General features: G+C 34.5%; 1 protein-coding gene across 1 annotated transcript; it reads left to right on the forward strand.

Annotated features, from left to right (window-relative positions):
* Positions 1-5494: 5494 nt before the first annotated feature.
* On the forward strand, positions 5495-20797 carry LOC123529457 (uncharacterized). Its single transcript, XM_053520923.1, has 3 exons — positions 5495-5644; positions 6760-9693; positions 15812-20797. Exons 2-3 carry the CDS (start codon positions 6766-6768, stop codon positions 18626-18628), a joined length of 5745 nt encoding a protein of 1914 aa, XP_053376898.1. The 5' UTR covers positions 5495-5644; positions 6760-6765; the 3' UTR covers positions 18629-20797.
* Positions 20798-20897: the final 100 nt, after the last annotated feature.

Below are 20897 nucleotides of genomic sequence, written 5' to 3' on the forward strand. Positions count from 1 at the left end.
ATTATTTCTTCCTTGATTTGACACTGACGATGTTTTTGTTGAACTTACTGGATTGGATGTCGCTTCAGAAGATGATGAACGAGACACACTTGTTGACAACTTAGCAGTAGCTGTTGCAAACTTTGTCGATGAGATTAACGTTAGTAGTGTTGGTGATGTAGATGTTCTTGCTGGATTTGTTGACAATGTAATGCTGTGGACGTTCCCACTGCCAGAATCGTTCTGAAAACAAAACAAGAAAGACTCATATCCGATCTTTAAGACATTGTTTGACCTACATTTCGGACTTTTTTCAAACAAAATGAACTGCATGCAACGTATCCTCGTTCGCAAATGGGAAAAGTGTTATTACTGACAAAAAAATCGAGATTTATAAAAGAAACATTGTATTTTTGAGGAAAAAAAGCGTCTCATTTAGTCTGACATATTTTATATGAGTTTAAGATACTAGTATATTGCCTGTTGTTTTGTAGTTTAACGATGTCTCAACATTCAAATTGATTTAGTGATCACTTGACATGAAAAAAAAATTAAATACTAAGGTATAATTCGATAGAATTAATCAAATGATACTCTAAATTTACGTAGTATTGAGCACTTATTATAAATGCACTGCAGAATCTGAAATATCACGGCTATCGTAAATAAAAGCTAATTTATCATAATCAGCAGGAATTAAAAGATTAACAACTTATTGAATATCTGCTAAGCATATCTTTATGTGTGCTAATCTGATTGAAAATTTTAGTAGTAACAGTTTGAATTGTCATATCTTAACGTCATTTAAAGGTCAAAATGGCTCTGTTTAAATTGTGACTGCCGCATATTTGTTATGAACATGACACATGTTATTTTTATTCGATTATTGTTTTCACATATATTGTCGTAGGTTTTAATACTTGATTTGCATATCAGAAAGTATTATAGATTCAATTTTATTGATTACCCACATTGCCTCTGACTGTATAAGTTCATGTGTAGTATTGAAAATAGTGTTGTTGTAACCATTTATAATTTTATTATGCATACCTCGCAGACTGAAGTCGTTTTTCCAAGGTTGTAAAATTACAAAAAAAACCACAAAAAAAAACAAAAAAAACTTTTAGACATATTTTAGAGGGCATATGGTGTTTCACTATGTACAGCTTTAAACAAATCTGTATATTGAAAGATACTAGGATTATGTTTCTAACTCATATTCCGAGCATAAAATGGGAGGGACTTGTATTTCAGCCGATAACTACACTTTACTTACATTGTCATTCAATCTGGACAGTGAAGTTGAAAGAATTAATACAATAATCAGCAAAATGAAGATAATGATAGCAAAATAGACGCTGAATCCGAACACAGTCTTCTCCCTTCTACTGCAGTTCTCTGTCCGTGATGTGCGACACAAAAGCACAGCCTGCAGCTTGTCGAAACCTGTCTGCAATAACAAAAATAAACAGTGATTAGTTTTAAATCAATTACTTATGTAAAGAGTTACAAACTTTAGAGATTTTAAATAATAATAAGCCACTCTAGTCAACATATACAACGTTTCGGCTTTATTCGCCTTAACTAAGTATAAATGTTCTGAAATGTGTCGTAAATATCACATTTCGACTATGTTCATTGCTTTATCAATAATGTACATAGCCGAAATGTGATATTTACGACACATCTCAGAACATTTATACTTGATAAAGGCGAATAAAACCGAAACGTTGTATAGACTAGAGTTGCTTATTATTAATTGATATCAACAATCCCTTTGGATTTTATACTTTTTAGAGATTTTGATAAAATCCTATTGTAAATTCATATTTTCCTGCAGAATGGTGAAATATTCAAACTTTTATATCATAAATACTCGAGATAAAATGATAAGTGTTTTATTGTGGTTAATTGTTTAATTATGCGATTTGAATCACTTTATAAAAAAATGTGAGTACTATATTCAGGGTTGCCACCCCACGTGATGTTTCGATATCGTACAAATAGGGAAAATAACTCAATTTATGTAATGTTTCTGCTTATATATTTTTATAACTTGACGGATTTAAAAAGACAAGAACCGTCTAAGAAAGGAAAACATGTGCTTTCTTCGGAACAAAACGTTTGCTACACGTTCTCAAATACTTCGCCCAGATCCCAGTGTTAAGGTGGCCTACTTTGGTCCATGAAAAAAAAAACAAGTTTAGGTGAAGTGTTTGCGAAAAGTATTGAGAACGTCTGACAAATTGTGCCTTTTTTATGCCCCCGAAGGGAGGCATATAGTTTTTGAACCGTCTGTCTGTCTGTCTGTCGGTCTGTCAGTCTGTCGGTCTGTCCGCAATTTTCGTGTCCGGTCCATATCTTTGTCATCGATTGATGGATTTTCAAATAACTTGGCTTGAATGTGTACCACAGTAAGACGACGTGTCGCGCGCAAGACCCAGGTCCGTAGCTCAAAGATCAAGGTCACACTTAGACATTAAAGGATAGTGCATTGATGGGAGTGTCCGGTCCATATCTTTGTCATCGATGGATGGATTTTCAAATAACTTGGCATGAATGTGTACCACAGTAAGACGACGTGTCGCGCGCAAGACCAAGGTCCGTAGCTCAAAGGTCAAGGTCACACTTAGACATTAAAGGATAGTGCATTGATGGGCGTGTCCGGTCTATATCTTTGTCATCGATGGATGGATTTTCAAATAACTTGGCATGAATGTGTACCACAGTAAGACGACGTGTCGCGCGCAAGACCCAGGTCCGTAGCTCAAAGGTCAAGGTCACACTTAGACGTTAAAGGATAGTGCATTGATGGGCGTGTCCGGTCCATATCTTTGTCATCGATGGATGGATTTTCAAATAAATTGGCATGAATGTGTACCACAGTAAGACGACGTGTCGCGCGCACGACCCAGGTCCGTAGCTCAAAGGTCAAGGTCACACTTAGATGTTAAAGGTCATTTTTCATGATATTGCATTGTTGGGCGTGTCCGGTCCATATCTTTATCATTCATGCATGGATTTTAAAATAACTATGCATGAATGTGTGACACAGTAAGACGACGTGTCGTGCGCAAGACCCAGCTCCGTAGGTCAAAGGTCCTAAACTCTAACATCGGCCATAACTATTCATTCAAAGTGCCATCGGGGGCATGTGTCATCCTATGGAGACAGCTCTTGTTTGTTTCTACACTTTTTATGTTTTCAAAATCAGTCAAGTACTAAGAACATTATAAGCAAATCGGTTTCTCCGTGATGTCACGTGGGTAGGCCACCCTGTTGTTACAGTTACAAAGTGACACTTTTGGGAGCCCTTTACCTTGTTTGCTATCTAAAAGCCTAGTGCTTGGCATATGTACATGATTTATGGCCTTTCTTTCTTTCTTTCTTTCTTTCTTTAAAGTGTATTTTATTCAACGGTGTTGTTTAAAACTGAGTTAAACCTGAACGTTAGATGAATTAGGACATGTTAAAGGCTGAATTGTAATTGAATTATCATGAGGATTTTCAAAAGATTTCGTCGGAAGAGGTAGGTCGTTGAAAAATTGAAAACTTAACATACCCGTTTTGATGGTACTATATCCGGCTGTCTCTCAGCTGTTTGATTGAGCACAGGTTTTAACGACACTGGAGCATTTAATACACTCTCTGCAATACTTTTCTCAGAATTGCCAGCACCGGTTTTCAGACTACCAGGCGTTATGGGTAGCCCGAGTAAACCACGTAGATCTTTGCTTGGATTCCGTGGCAGCGATTTTCTTGCCGCCCGCCGAATTTCAGTAAAATATCCATCAAAGTTTTCACGTTTCCACGGTTGACGTTCATAACGTTTATCCGTTATAGCCCAACTAATGCTCATCTTCAGTTCTTATTCGGCAATAACTTAAGGAATGCGTCATTGTGTTTTTCTATTCAAATATACATGCCCAATACTTAAGATGGTAATGTTTAGCATCAAATAAACCATATTGTAATTAAAATACAATAACATTTAATTTCAATAAATATTTCTTTAAAATAAATACTGTTAAAATAATACGAAGTTACGTAGAAGTCGTTTAATATTTGTTCGGATTAATGTCAGATTAAGATTAAGTCCATAACTTTCTGTGCATAAGTTCATATATCTAACAAACTATTTTACTATTTTAATTCCTGATTATTATGGAACATTATTAGTTTATTAACAGGTTTTCTTGATAAGCCTATATTCATATATTGCAATATTGTACATATGTACATAATTCATGGTGCTGTAAGGGTAGCCAGATGCTTCACAATTATCAAAAAGGTATGGAGGAAACTGTAAGAATCGATGAGACTAGCGGATTGTATAATAGTTATTATGCGAACCAAAAAAAAAACAGTTTTAAAAAAAAGCGTGAAAGATAAGCTTTATCAAAGAATCAGTACAAAATGTTTCATTTTTCAATGCTCATTAACATTCTAGGTCACGTGATTCCCAGCACTGTCAACTCCTGCAAAGGTATTGCAAAAAAGAAAAAGTAACTTCAAAAAACAGGAAAAAGATTAAACAGAAGTACGGTTCTTGTAATCCTTGCTTCATTCCATTGTCATGTGTAATAATGACACAGTTCTTTATATTCCTACGTAGCTACAAAAGAGTTATCCGCCATGCTCAAAATAATTAAAAATAAAGTTGTAGTTTCTGTCCCCTATATTTCTTTGCAATGCCATCCCTTCTGTAGTTTAAAATTATTTATCAAGTGAAAATTGTGATGGACGGAATAATGGAGCTACTATGATCATAATGCTTTTTTTTAAATGTGGCTTCCACATTGTCCGTCATGAACATAAAGTATATTAATTTCTTTTTATAGCATATTTCTAGCAATTGTAATACTTGTGAAAGATTTGAATATTGATGAACAGAGTAGAAAATTGTATTGAATCTATTCTTTTGAATACTCTAACTGTAAAAGTTCATGCGCAGTATTAAAGGAAGCGCTTTTCTAACCATGTAAGTATGCATCCATCTATTTGGATAGCTGTTTCTTCTTTTTTTTAACAAAAAAAAAAGCCTTGTGGAACTTTAAGGGCTTGCCTTTTATATAATTGGTTGAAAGAGCCCTGCATTAACATAAATCGTTGGCTGAGCGCGAAACTATTGTAACTGTATATAAATAAAGAACAAGATACAATAGTTCGCGCTCAGCCCTCGAAATGTTCGTTAAAATATTTTTCATTCCAACTGTCTGTCCTTTATGTTCAAGGTTCTATCCCTATTATTTTTTTTCAATTTAAAAAATAAGTTTAAAGAAGTACCTGTACTTCCGACAAGTTATCTTGCTTCTGTAAGAAATTATGGAGACTGTGGTCAAATACCGCTCCCACCGGGGTTTGTATCTGCGACCTCGAAATTGGGAGTCGGACGCGCTTACACCACTGTGACCCATATATTTCAGTTAATAACATTACCAATTCTCTTATTTAATTTAAATAAGGAACAGTTTCGCTCACATATTTTTGCAAGTTAACTACATTTTTGGTTTGCGATTGTCGCCTGATAAAATGAACAATGAGATAACTGGTAACATGATATCCCGGAGAATAAAACATGAAAAGAAGAGGAATGAAACACACTTGAAGCTGTATAGAGCCATAGTTTTAATATTTGTCAAAACGAGAGTAGGAAAGATTTTTGGTAAGTATTACTTTACTTTTATATACTATACATGTATGTGTTTTCAATTACGATGTACGATTTCTACCATTTAAATGATTAATTGAAAGTTCAGGTGCGCATTAACTCGTTTTTCGAAACAAGTAACTTGTTACAGATAACAAAATCACTTCTCTCGCTTTTGAGGAAGTCAGCCGTTGTAATACTACGCGAAAAGGTCTGCCATAGTTGATGATTTTTTGTTATCTGATAGGCAGTTTTTCGACGAACGCCGTCTAAGATGAATTCGTGACTTAGACTGACCCATGCCACGTGACTGAAGTTTGCAAATCAGACTACTTGATAACGCATTATAGATAATTTATCAAAATGAAATATGCCTGATTGGACGAGAGTCACTCTACCGATTGTGCAACACTGAGTTAAATGACAGACGAAGCGTGTGTCCTTAATGTTTTAAAGATAGTTTCGCTTAGTATATTTAAAAGAATATCAATATAAGTAAGTTTGATAAATATAATAAAGCCTGTTAAAATACCAACCTATATCAATTTACAGAAAAAGCTGAATGCGGTCTGCGTATCACATTGATAAGCCGGTCACTTCTGTGAAAAATTAAAAGAGAACCATTTAAATTGTTAAAGTGTTATGGTGTTTAGTTTTAATATTTGAAAAATGTTAGATAGATGATAGAATAACACTAATCATATGAAAACATCATAAACTTCTTGTCTTATTACAATTCGCAGACTATTGTTTTTAAAGATATTTCTTGTTTAACCTATATGTACTTTATGTAATTACTGCAGTCGTACCGTTTGTGATTTTCAAGGAACTGGGATTAGCTTACGTATGTGATGATATTATATATATATATATTGTATATGATGTAGACATATAAAAGCCAAATGCAAAAACAAATATTGAAATCATACATTTTATCATTCTACAGACACAATTAAACCAAGATCACTGATATGGTTACTCAAACATTATCGACTTGGCCATTCCATATGCTGAACGAGTTTGAAAACAAACCACTTATTATTCAGTTTAGTTTTTTGAGCGTGTAAATTTAAGAAAGATACACGAGAAAGTCACAAAAATAACTACATACGAAAATTTTTCAATTTCAGTTCATCATGTTTATACCACTGTTCGTTATGCTGTCCACATCCTTTGCTTTTTCTGAGGTGAAACCGCAGGAAAGCGCTTGTGATGTTTGCAACTGCTCATTGAAGACCGTAGTTGACTGCTCTTTTCGCGGCCTTTTACAGATTCCATCAAACATCAGTGCAGACACTACCGTTCTTGATATGTCATCGAACCTTATCAACACTTTAGACAGGGATCCATTTAAGAAGTTACGGAATCTGCTTGTTCTGGATTTATACAACAACTCTTTGAAGAGAAAAGGCCTCTCCAACTCAACATTTTCTGGTCTCTCGAAGCTGAAGGTGTTAAATATCTCTAAAAATGATCAGCTGCAACTGACAAACGCAACAACCCCTCTTGAATTATTTAAAAATATGCCTTCTCTAGAGCTGCTGAAAATGTATGGAACAACCGGCACGTATAATATCATGCACGGGTACCCGGATGTCCAGCTCAGTAAACTTAAATCCTTGAGAGAACTTTGGATAGACGGGCTCACAAATATAGCATTCGGTCTAGCATTCAGGAATATGACCAGCCTAAAAGTATTACGCCTTGCAGGAGATCACATTAAACCTTCATGGAGAAGCAAGGAGTTTTGCATGACAAACCTAGTTAAAGGAATGTTTGACAACCTGCCTTCTATCACCCATCTTTTCATCCAAAAATGTAACCTAGAAACAGCTGACGTAAATGTGTTTCAAAAACTTCAAAACCTAGAGTATTTAGATTTATCGAAAAACACGAATCTCACTCTGAGGAGAGTATCAGCTGCCCTCGGTAGCCTACAAAACAAAACTAATACTCTAGTTTTAAACGAAATTGAATCGTCCAAGCCGCACAAATATACAGTCACTTTAACGACAGATATGATAGAATCACTACAATATATTCCGCTCCGAGAGCTTCATCTGGACAATAATCGTATAGAATTGATAGAACCGGATGTTTTTAGGAAGCTTCCGAAAACACTTCAAATTGTTAGCGCAAAACAAAACAGGTTTTTCACTGGATATTACATTTTCAGTGTAAGATATTTGGAGAATTTGAGATATCTGGATATATCACACCAGTTCTTCACGAGTGAATTGGAGGTTTGGCATCAGTCGGAGACACACAACACGAATTTGAACGAAAATCACTTTACTGAAAATATTGAACGTAATTTGAATAAAAGTCAGATTATAAATAAGACTTATGGGCCACAAATTGAACGCTCACATAGATTAGAAACTGATTTCGATAAATATACTGATACAGAAAGTCGTCACTATAATAATACTGATAAATACATTGGGATTGAGACTGACAGCTACAATCAAAGAAAGAGCATCAGCCCAACAAAGACACCAGAAAAAGGTTCTTATGAAATGAATAGAAATTTAAGTCGCCGTGATATATTACATTACATGACATCAACATGTCCACAACATAGTAAGGAATTTTACATCCCTCCTGGGACAATTGTTGGTTACATTCCTCCCAAACTGGAATACCTGGATATTAGTATCAGTAAACATGCTAACCCAGTATTCCAATTTATTTTCAGTGAGAACAATTCATTGAAAATATTGAATGCTAGCCAATCGTTGTTGTATTGTTTGGAAGGGCCTGTACGCGGACTACACAAGCTTGAGTATTTAGATTTGTCAGAAAATTACTGTTACAATATCTCCAAAACATTTTTCAAGTACGCATCAAGTTTGAAAAGTTTGTATATTCACAAAAACTTTCTTGGTCAAATATTTGGTGAGGATTATGACGGAGAAATACTGCAGCCTCTTTCATCACTTGATGTAGTAAACATATCATATAATCGAATATATAAGATTCCAAGACGGTTTTTTATGTCCCAACGTAATCTCGTATCCTTATCGGCTGTTGGCAACGTTATAGAAGAGTTCGACGTTACTCTAGGACACATGACAAGACTAAGAAACGTGCAGTTACGTTTGAATTATATCAACACACTTTCAGATGTGACACGTGGTGAGTTAGAGAAAATATCGTCTCAGATTGACAGAAATACAAACCAGAGTTTACTGGTTGATCTGAGCGTCAACCCTATACACTGTTATTGTTCTAACGTTGAATTCTTGAAATGGGTGTTTAAACACTCTAGCTCAGATTCCTCCTTGGTGGTTCAAATCTCGGAATGTTTATTTCATGAAAATCAGACAAGAGTCAAACTTTACTCGCGTAAACATCTCGAGGACACGGTTGCTTATTTGGAAAAACAGTGTCAGTCATATGTTGGCCTTATAGTCGGCCTGTCTATCTTTATGGCTATCGTTGTCAATATAATATTGGGGATAATTATTCACAAAAACCGCTGGCAACTTCAGTATTGGTATTATGTTGTCTTGGATAACTACAGATGCAAAGTTAAACTTCGTAGAACAAATTATGAAGAACTTGACGATATGTATAAATATGACGTTTTTGTAGCTTCTGCAGCTGAGGACGTAGACGAACAAGGCAAACACGAAAATGACTTTGTTATGGACAAGTTAAGACCGGTCTTAAAGTTAAGAAATTTGATCGCCTTCGTTCAAGTCTATCATATCCAAGGCAATTATAATCTCATTTCGACGGTCGGAAAAGCCATAAATGCCAGCAGGGTTGTCCTTTTCATTTTCTCTGATGACTGGTCGAAGGATGATAGCATGAAAGTCGCTGTTCATATGTGGCAGTGTGATATGATGCAACGACGTTGTCCAAATTCTGTGTTTGGCATTAGGCTGAATGAAATGTGCGGTAAAGATGCAGAAATGATGCATGATATTCACTGTAAAACTGTCCTTGACTATCCCAAAGGAGCGAATCGACATACAGAGAATGCATTCTGGCGAGAATGTACAGACTTATTGCAAAAGCTTGGAAAAAATAACTCTAACCAGGAATGTTCGGATGTTTAAATCCATTTTGAAGCAACAAAGACAGAACTGTAACACAATGCTGTTTTTGTACGTTATTTTGGGGAAGACATCTGTTACTGATGAAAAAAAAAATCATCTGATTTTCTAATTAGAATTTTAAGCTTTGAATGATAATTTCAGAAATTTCAAACAATTGGATCATTGTTCACAAACGTCCGAACTGGATCGAGATGCTAGTGCGCCATTGGAAACCTGTGTTCCTTTTCCAAGGAAAGGGTCTTGTGCCTCAGCCAGAGCGATGATGGCAATTATGTAACACATATATTTCTGACGGTGTACAGTTGTTGAATTATTAATATTTGAACTGCTGTTTTTATTCAAGGAAAGTGAAATGTGTGGTGTAATTTTTTTTATTGAATATGCAGTATTAAGTTCAAAGAGTACAATGGATTAAAGTGGCTATGTATGTCATGATTTTTTTTTTCACTGCATATAATTTTACACAACTTTCAACTGCAAATGTGTACTTATATGGATATAGATCTAAAATATTTTCTGAATAAGTGGCACAACCATCTTATATAGACATTTATTTATATATATATATATATATATGATTTAATTTGATTAAATATTCACATTTTATATATTCTTAATTATTTACATACTCGTTTTTACTCCCCCGTATGTAGCAATGGAACCGAAAACGTCAATATCTTCCCATATTGTCTGAATTTTATATCGGGTATGTGACATCATTTTAATGTGTGTCGTTGCGTTAATTTCTTTGTTTACTTCCGCATTTATTGTTTGCGGAAAACAATTTAACTGAACACAGCCAAATTACTATAACCGTGACCCATTTCTTATGTGTACATCGTTTGAATTGTTCAATTGTTACATTCTTTCGATTTTTTGAATATATAAAATGTATTGTTCAATAATTACAATCTTTCGATATTTTGAATATATAAAATGTATTGTTCAGTTGTTACAATTTTTTGATTTTTTTGAATATATAAAATGTATTGTTCAGTTGTTACAATCTTTCGATGTTTTGAATATATAAAATGTATAGCTTTTGTTGTAAAACTATCACTCTAATACCGTGTCACAACGTCCGGTAAAAAGTGTGATGTCACTGATGTGCCGTTATGACACTTTTGTTATCATATGATTCGTAGGAAATGAAATACAACCATTGTTGTACATGTAGCAGTTTCATCAAAGGCTGCAAATATCAATAGGTTCATAATTGGCTTTGGTCTGCCTTCTGGCTGTACTGGTGTCATAATAACACCATAATTCTGAGGGTCACTTTCGCATAAATGAGTGTTCTGTTGTTGGCCGTTACGACCAGAAGGCACAACTAAGCCGTTTATTGCACTTTTTTTTATTTTCAATACTTCACAATTTCATCTTCTACTTTGCAGTTATCATATTGTCTACAGATACAGATACGTATTCGCAAATGATATGTCATGACGTCATTGCCTTTTCATCTAAAATACAGTCCAAACCTGTCTGACAACGATTGAAATTTTGTAATTTAAATACGAATGATCTGTTTTATATGCGTTATTGGGGGAGGGGAGACTGTCTAGGGATCTGTACTTAACAGTGACCAATCGAGCATTTTGACCTCGGAAAAGCTGCGCTATGAGATTAGTATAATTCATATGGATTGTAAATCCATCCATCTCTGTATATTTAATAGTTTCAGCGCAGACAATGTATATATGAGCCACGCCATGAGGAAACCAACATAATGCATTTGCGACCAGCATGGATCCAGACAAGCCTGCGCATCCGCGCAGTCTGGTCAGGATCCATGCTGTTCACTTTCGGTTTCTCTAATTGCAATAGGCTCTGAAGGATGCACAGTCTGGTCTGGATCCATGCTGGTCACAAACGCACAATGTACGTTTTCTCATGGTGCGGCTTATATTTTGTTCAGCTATTAATAAAGTTTCCTACGCATTTTCCGTACACATGTATGTATATAATTATAATTTTGGAAATATGACTCTGAATGTATCGAAATGTATTCTCCCATTTGACAGCTTTGTGTATACATAATATGTATAAAGGATGTACATCGTATTCTCTTATCATGTTGTCAACAGGTTGGATTAAATCGTATTCATTTATTTCATATTTCTTTTCGTTATCTGTAAGATATGCCCAAGTCTGTAGGACGGTCCAATAGAAATATAGCAACAAAGCAGTATAAGAGCTGATTCGATTTAACTGAGACATTTTAAAGTAACATCACCCCCGCGCCACTAGCACCAGCTGTGGTGGACCTCTGAAACAAAATAACATTGAATAGACTATAATAAATCAAGAAGCAGAAATTTAACGATATGGACACCAAGTTATCACCAAAGTGATACATCTGCCTGTAAAACAAGGTATATATCCATCAAAATGGAAATAGGCTATTGTTAAACCCTTTTTAAAGAAAGTTTTTCCTTGGCTATATCTTACTTGGATTAACTTAAATTTGGAGTTGTGTTCTTTTTTTTTACGTAATATGAATATTGTTATAGAGAGCTGTATGAATTTGGTGTAAGTATATAATACAGAATGTGTTGGTCATGAAAAGAGCACGGTATAAATCATTTGTAAATGTACAATACAAACTTGCAACATTTTCATTTTTGTCGTATTGAGCGACTTGAGGAGTTTCCTCTTTTTCTACTTGAACATGAATTTGCAATTATAGACTAGCGAGTAACTTACTATTTCTTTATAAGTTAATTGAAAAAGCTGTCCTGTTCATGTGCCTTCCAAAAAATCGATCCTCTTTCAGGCGATTTCGTTTACGTCAGTGGGCTGCTTTGATGACGAATTGCTTGCTCTGTGAATGGAGAGGCAAGAGGTATCGGCTCTCATCGCAATTGATCCTAGTTCAGCCTTTTACACTGTAGACCATGATATAATTTTTGATGTACTCCAAAGCCAGTAAAATGTCTTTGATATGCCGTGAGGTTGGTTTGACTCCTACTTAAGGCCACGCAGCTATCGGGTGATTGTTTATGCAGCGTACGCTACAATATAATGTTCCCCAAGGCAGCTTGTCCTTAACTCTGTCTTACTTGCATTTACTTAAATTTGGATTTATGTTCTCTTTTTACGTAATACGAATATCTTAATTGTACTTTATTATTATTAAGATGTGTCGTAATGACATGTTTATGTTTACAACCTACTGAATGTGTACTTGTATAAAATAGGCGTTTAATCATATAAAGTAAAAAAGGTTTCGGTTTCAGGGAAGTAACTCTAACGTATTTAAAAAAATGTTGCAGTGTACTCAGATATTAAATATTTGGCCATTTTAAGTTGATGTAAATATGTCATCTAAATGCTATTGAAATTAATTTTTGTTGTTGTTGTTTCTTTTCTTTTTCCCCCCTTTTTTGTTGTTTTTGTTTGTTTCAGGTTTAACGCCGTTTTTTCAACAGTATTTCAGTTATGTAACGGCGGGCAGTTAACCTAGCCAGTATTCCTGGATTCTGTACAAGTACTTGTAAGCGTCTTCTCTGCAAGTAACTGCCAACTTTCCCACATGAATTAAATCAGAGGTGGTGGTCGAATAATTTCTGACTCAATGTCTTTTATCAAATCGTCACGGAGAACATACTCCTCGCCCGGAGATCTGCGCTCTCCCTATTGAGCTTGATAAATTAAATTGTAATAGCTGCTATACTGAACCCGAGTGGACTATTGCGCCGGATTAGTAAGTTACTTACTGAAAGAAGACTTTATAACTGCTGGTTTACGCATGTAAACATAACGCCTTTTTCGCTTAATTTAGGTATGGTATGAAAATAATTAGACCAGTAACTGGTTTGTTGCCGTTCTCCCAAATGAATACAGTGTAAGCCATTTTTGTAAATTCTCTGTTGCAAACAAAAAGCATATACGCTTTCAATGTCCTTCATAGACTTTTAACCTCTTTATATACTCAAACAAATGATGTGTAAATTCGAACGGCAGAAACCTATAACAAGTTTCTTCTTCAAACATTTATAAACATTTTGTATAAATGTTGCATTTTTAAACACTGTTAATAGACACTAGTGTTCAATCTTTAGCCTGCTGGTGGAATGTGATTCAGTGTACACCAAGATCAGTCTGCACGTCCATGCAGGCTGATCATGGTCTACTCTGTTCGCTATTCAGTCAGTAAAGTTTCAGTGAACACTCCTTTGAATAATAAGTGGCACTACCCAAATTGAATGACTGACTAGTCCAATTTAAGAATTTAGCACGGTAATGGTTAATAAATACAAGTGATGTCTGAAATAACTAATTTTACTGTATAGTGTGATCGAAGTGTGTTCGAGTGTTCTATTTACTTTGAGGAGCAGTTGATATATCTGACCATATGTAAGAACTGATGTTGTAAATCACTACATTTCTGCACAGTGGACAGCTGAATGTGTTATTACAATTTGTTATATTTCTCATATACGTAAATAAAGAATAAAAAAGTATATTCTGACTTTGTCTGAACCAAACCCAAAGAACAGATCATTTTATATAGAGCAAAGTTAGTTTATAAGAGAGAACAACTAGTTTTTTGTGTGTATATGTGTGTTTGTTTGTTTTTTTTTTTATTTCTTTCTTTTTCTTTTTCTTTTTTTTTATGTTAACATTTGAAAAGATAAGATCAGCACTGTAATGGGGTATAATTCTATTTTAAATCTTCCTGGTATCACGGTGAACAAAATAATTGCTGACATGTATTTTTTGTTAACATTTTCTTCCTTGTTATTCATAAATCAACGGCATCAGCGTCCATTTTATTAAAGGAAAATAAGTTTATGCCAAATATCATAAAATATCCCCCTTGAATTTTTAAAAGGTTTATAGCAGGACCTTATGTGATAGGAAGTGAAAACTACAGCAGTGTTGTTTCACATGCCACACACAACCGGTTTTGGATTAAATTGGGCACAAAATGGTAACTATTCTGAAAACATTTTTAAAATATTTTTGACATTTTGAATATATTGACTGACAAATATAATGATATTGATCAGTTCATGATAGAGTTGCTGTCCTTTACATAGAAATTCAAGTACCAAAACGTAGTAGGTATTCACTCTATATATGATACTAGTATGTATGAAGGTGTAATTCAAGACTTTTTAGACAAGTAAATATTATGTGTCTAAAAACGAAAATCTGACTTTTGAATTCGAGGCTCATATTTTCCAAATTTAATAGATAACATTAAGATAGTACATTCTCTGTAATATTAAACATGATAACGTTATGACTGAAAATGAGCGTCTACTGATTGTTAACGTTTATCATACTGAACACGATTTTTTCTACCTTTTCGACCAGTGCAGATCAAGATCAGTCTGCACATGCGTGCAGTTTATTCATGATATGCGCTGTTCGCCATTCAGTCAGTATCTTTTTGATATGCGTCCAATTAAACAGTTAATGGTACTGTGTAAACTGGAAGATGGACAAGTTCATTATTGAAATTAGCAGGGTAATGAGGCTAAATGATAAAAGCGAATTAGTTTTTTGACGGTTATTGTTCTTGTCATTTTTGTTACTTTTTTTCTGATGCTGTTCTCGTGTTTTGTTTCCACTGTACATTAAGGTTCAGAAAAAAATCAAAGTGTTCACTTCTTTGTCAAATAGATTTAAATAACAATTACATGCGTAACACAATACTAGTAACTAAAGTAGTTTGACTTCGGTCTCGGCGAAAGGAAGCAATAGGGTCGGACTAACTTCCTTCATGCGCCTCTTATTAAAATGCGGAAGTTTTAATTCAGCAAGTCCAGGTTCACACATTGCCATAGCCATTTTTTCAGCCCTGTTAAAAGCACGTAATGACCCAACGAAAATTAAATAATGGACGAAAATGGTTCGTTGGTAGGGGCTTTTATGAGATTCTCAACGAAATCATGAACGTTCAGATAATTCTGTAGTTAGTTAGATTTAGAAACACCGAATTAATGTTTTTAAAAATTATCTGACGTAAGAAACACGTTTTCGGTACTTGGAATTCAATATGAAATAAAAAAAAACGAAAATAATTTCATCAAAATGAACATTTACGATTCATAAAATCCCTTGATTGTATACACAATGTCTTGTGTTGTTTTTTTTTTTTCAGTATGCGTTGTTTAGACTTGCATGCGTTGTCCTTGCAATTGTCCTGGTATATTGCGATGGCAGAAGACAACAACATGGAACTTGTGACATCTGCAACTGTTTAGTTAAAGATGTTGTCGATTGTTCAGACAGAAGCCTAACCTACATACCAAAGGATCTAAATGTAACTACTAGAGAACTTAACCTGTCATCTAATTACCTTCAGCATATAGACAATGGGAGTTTTGAATACTTGGAGGAGTTAATAAGTTTAGATTTATACAACACGTCATTGAAAAATGTCTCACCCGATGCCTTAAAAGGACTTACGAATTTAAAGTTCTTAAATATCTCTCAAAATGACCAATTTCCTCTTACCAATGAATCTACACCAATGGAACTATTTGAGCACATTCCGTCCCTTGAAGTGCTCCGAATGTATGGAACAACAGGAACGTACAATATCAAGAATGGATACCCGGATGTACAACTAAGTAAGCTTCCATCTTTAGAAGAACTTTGGATAGATGGACTTACAAATTTGACATTTGGCCCGGCATTCAGGAACATGACCAGTCTAAAGGTCTTACGCCTCGCGGGGGATTTTGTTGAACCATCGTGGAGGAGCAAAGAGTTTTGCATGACTGACCTAGTAGAGGGAATGTTTGATAATGTCGCTTCTATCACCCATCTATATATAAGAAAATGTTACGTGACACACATTGATAAAAATGTTTTTCAAAATTTGGAAAACTTGGAGTATCTTGATTTGTCTGAAAACAAAATTGTGGGACTAGAAAATATGTTTAATTCATTTTATAGTCTCTCCAATACGACTACAAGTTTAATTTTGAATAGCGTCGTAGCAGGATCTACAAAAACGTGTGGTACTGAAATTACTACAAAAATGGCTAAATGTATTGAAAATAAATCGATACGAGAACTTCAGCTGAATCACAATATCATTCGACACATAGAATCAGACGTGTTTTCTACACTTCCTAAAACTCTTCAAATTGTGAGTGCAACAAGAAATGAATTTTATCTAAATACCTACATATTTAATGTATTCCGTTTGACAAATTTAACGCACTTAGATATTTCTTATCAATTTTTCACGGATGAGATATCAATTTGGCGCAAAAAAGAATATACCCAAGAACCGAAAGACGCAATGCTTTTCACAAGTAGTACTGACAATATACTAACGGATGGAAATCGCAATGAACGACTCGTATCGCATGATGAATATACGTATAGCAGCGAACAAAGTGAAGACCACGGTGGTAGCCATGGTGGTATTTTCCATGGTTATGCTCAACAACTTCTCTTGGATATTACTCACCAAAATCTTTTTCAGTACAAAACACAAAGCACAGGGAAAGTATGTCCACAGTTTAATAAGGACAGATATATTCCACCTGGAACTGTTTTAGGAAACATTCCACCAAACATGAAATACTTAGATTTAAGTCACAGTAAACACGCACATCCTATATTTGAGTTATTTATCAACTACACAAATACGTTAAAGATCATCAACGCCAGTAATTCTCTACTTTATTGCTGGGAAGGTCCGGTGCATGGCCTAACAAAACTAGTAACTTTAGACCTGTCAAACAACTTTTGTAATAATGTATCCTTTAGGTTTTTCCAAACGTTGCCAACCCTGAAACGATTGAATATCAGTTATAATTTTTTGGGTTCTACAATTGCAAAAGATATCGAAGGAAGCATCATGTCCAATCTTACTGCTCTCGAGACGTTAGATATTTCTTTTAACCTTATTGAAACAATTCCTAAGTTGTTTCTGAAGTCACAGAAGGAACTAATTGTACTGTCTGCAAGAGGAAATATCCTTGAAGATTTTAATGTTGATATACGTCACATGACCAAACTTAGAAAATTAGATTTAAAACGGAACAGGATCAGGACACTTTCAGAAAAAACGTGTGCGGATTTAGAGAAAATTTCGCAACGCAGCAGCGATAACGTAAACAGCGCATCTAGGAAAATTTTGTTTGTTAACCTCAGATCTAACTCTATCGAGTGTTCGTGCACCAATATTAGGTTTGTGAAATGGTTATACAACTATTTTGGGTCCAACTCTACTTTGGCTGTGAATGTATCTTACTGCGTACAGGATGATGAAAATCATACACATATGACCTTGGATTCCCGGAATAGACTCGGAGCGATAGTGGACAACTTGGAGCATAAATGTCGGTCATATACCGCTCTAATTATTGGACTATCTATTGCAGTAGCATTCATTGTAAATGTTATTTTAGGTATCATTGTTCACAGATACCGATGGAAGCTACGATATTGGTACTATGTTGTTTTTGACAAGAGGACTGTTAGAAGAGGAGATTATGAGCTTATCGATGAACCGAGATTCAAGTACGATGTGTTTGTTGCGTCCTCAGATGATCAAAAAGAGTTTGTCATTGATAAACTTCGGCCTGCTTTTAAACAGAATGGATTAACTGCATTTATCTCTGTTTACCACATCAACTTTGGCAACAATTTGGTAAATGTTATCGGAAAGGCAATAAATGAAAGTAGCGTAGTTTTGTTCGTTTTCTCAGATGAATGGTCGAGTGATGACTGTATGAAAATTGCCTTACATATGTGGCAGTGTGACATGGTACACCGTAATGGGCCTGCAGTGATTGGTATCAACCTGGACACATTGAGAGGCAGGGATGTCGAGATGGTCCGAGAAATTTACTGCCAACACTTTATTGACTATCCAAACGGAACTGATGAGGAAGAGCAAGAGGCATTCTGGAGGGATTGTGCAAAAACAATAAGAGAACAAAAAGATGCGCAGTGAACTATAAATTGTATTCTACAAAGAATCAGATTGTGTACAAAATATAAAAGCACTAGTTAATATGTGGTTGTCTGGAGAGAATCAAAATTTAAGTATTAGGTGTTATATTTTGAACTGCAAATATCTGCTATAGGAAATCAGAATGTGTGCAAACTGAAAGAGCGTTAGAAGATGTACAGCAATATGTTGATATATTACAGAATTATTCAGAATATGTATAAATTGTAAAAACTGTAATATCACTTTGTATTGTGCAGCAATTTGTTGATATATTAAAGAACTAATAAGAAAGTATATGAAGTGTGATAGCATATATGTATAGATGTATAAATAGCATGAGGTGATGTGCAGCAAACAACTTTTAATAAATCTTATAACTAATAAGAATGTGTGTATATTATAATAGCATGAGGTGATGTGCAGCAAAAAAAGTATTTTATATATTTTATAACTAATTAGAACTTGTGTAAATTGTAATAGCATGAGGTGATGTGCAGCAAACAACTTTTAATTATTTTTATAACTTATTAGAATTTGTGTAAATTGTAATAGCATGAGGTGATGTGCAGCAAACAAAGCTGTTGTCGATTGTTCAAGCAGAAGCCTAATCTACATACCAAAGGCTCTAAACATAACTACTAGAACACTTAATCTGTCATTTAGTTTCCTTCAGAATAAAGGCAATGGGAGTTTTGAAAATTTGAAGGACTAAATATTTAGATTTATACAACACTTCACTGAAAAACGTCTCATCCGGTGCCTTTAAAGGACTTACGAATTTAAAGTTCTTAGATATCTCTTAAAATGACCAATTTCCTCTTACAAACAAGTCTACACCGACGGAACTATTCGAGCACATTTTGTCCCTTGAAGTGCTGCGAATGTATGGAACAACAGGCACGTATAATATCAATGGATACCCGGATGTACAACTAAGTAAGCTTAAATAAACTTTGAATAGATGGACTTACAAAGGACACAGTTCACTTCAGCCTTATATGGCCTATGCAATTTTAAAAATTTTAAAATTGGCTATAGTTTGAAAAAAAAACTATATATTGTTTACTACCAGAATGTTTCTCTACTGCAAGGAATTTAGTTTTTATAAATAAATTTATTATTTTGTTCACAACGTGTCACTGAATATTGCTGAAATCGCAGACTTTTGGGAAAACGGGCATTTTTACCATATTTAGGTAATGTTGGAATGTTTTTAGTAGTGAGCACACTCAAGGACCACAAAAATAGTTTGACCATTGGTCCAGCTTATTTCACAGAATTTATGATCATATTTGAGTGTGGTTGACAGTTGTGCTCATAACGAAAATTTCAGATATGCTTAAAAATTCGATTAAACACTGAAGGTTTCCCAAGCTCAAAATGTTAAAATTATTTTCAGTTATGTCCTATATTTAATTCTATAGTGAATATATTGTAAAAAATTGTGTGCAGTTTGATAAAACAATACTACTTGATGAAAGAAAGCATGTTCTTTACTCAATTTAGATACTTTCTATTTTTTGGCCATTCTGGTGCAAATGTGAACCTTCTCCTTTGACATTTGGCCCGGCTTTCAGGAACATGACCAGTCTAATGTTAATTAGAATCTGTGTAAATTGCAATAGCGCTAAGTGATGTGCAGCACTCCTTTAATGGTTTATAGCGAATCATAATGTATTGCAGTCAGTTGTTCGTATCAGAATATATGCAAAGTTTAATAGTGATAGGTTATGTCCAATGAACTTTTGATGTATGATTTAGAGCAGTCAATAAGAGAGCAAGGTAATATTCAGTTAACTTTGATTATTTTGGTAAAGAATCAGAATCTATGTTAAATTTAAGGCAGTGTGCAGTGAACGTTTTCTGGAGAGTGTTTGAATGTATGTCTAGAGTTAGAGTGCTGGAGAAAGAATACTGAATTTTGAGAAGTGAAAAATATATGGTTATGTTCATTTGTTCCGTTTGTGTTTATTTTTATCATGCTCCTTCATGTATCTTCTATTTTCATGTCGATTTTATCGTAGTATTGTTGTATTACACATTCATTCAAATGTATTCTCCCATTTGACAGCTTTATGTCTACATAACATGTATAGGCCTATATGATGTACATCGTAATCTCTCACCATGTTGTCAATAGGTGGGATTAAATCGTATTCATTTATTTCATATTTGTTTTCGTTATTTGTAAGATATGCCAAAGTCTGTAAGAATGTCCAACAGAAACATAGCAACAAAGCAGTATAAAATCTGACTCTGTTTAATTGAG

This window comes from Mercenaria mercenaria, chromosome 13 (assembly GCF_021730395.1).
Source record: "Mercenaria mercenaria strain notata chromosome 13, MADL_Memer_1, whole genome shotgun sequence".
In the NCBI taxonomy this organism is placed as follows: Eukaryota; Metazoa; Mollusca; class Bivalvia; order Venerida; family Veneridae; genus Mercenaria; species Mercenaria mercenaria.

Bases quoted from the DNA above. Each gene is read 5' to 3' on its own strand.
- LOC123529457 (XM_053520923.1), top strand. From the start codon at position 6,766: ATGTTTATACCACTGTTCGTTATGCTGTCCACATCCTTTGCTTTTTCT. The intron at 9,694-15,811 runs TAAATCCATTTT...TTTTTTTTTCAG, and splicing joins ACCAGGAATGTTCGGATGTT to TATGCGTTGTTTAGACTTGC.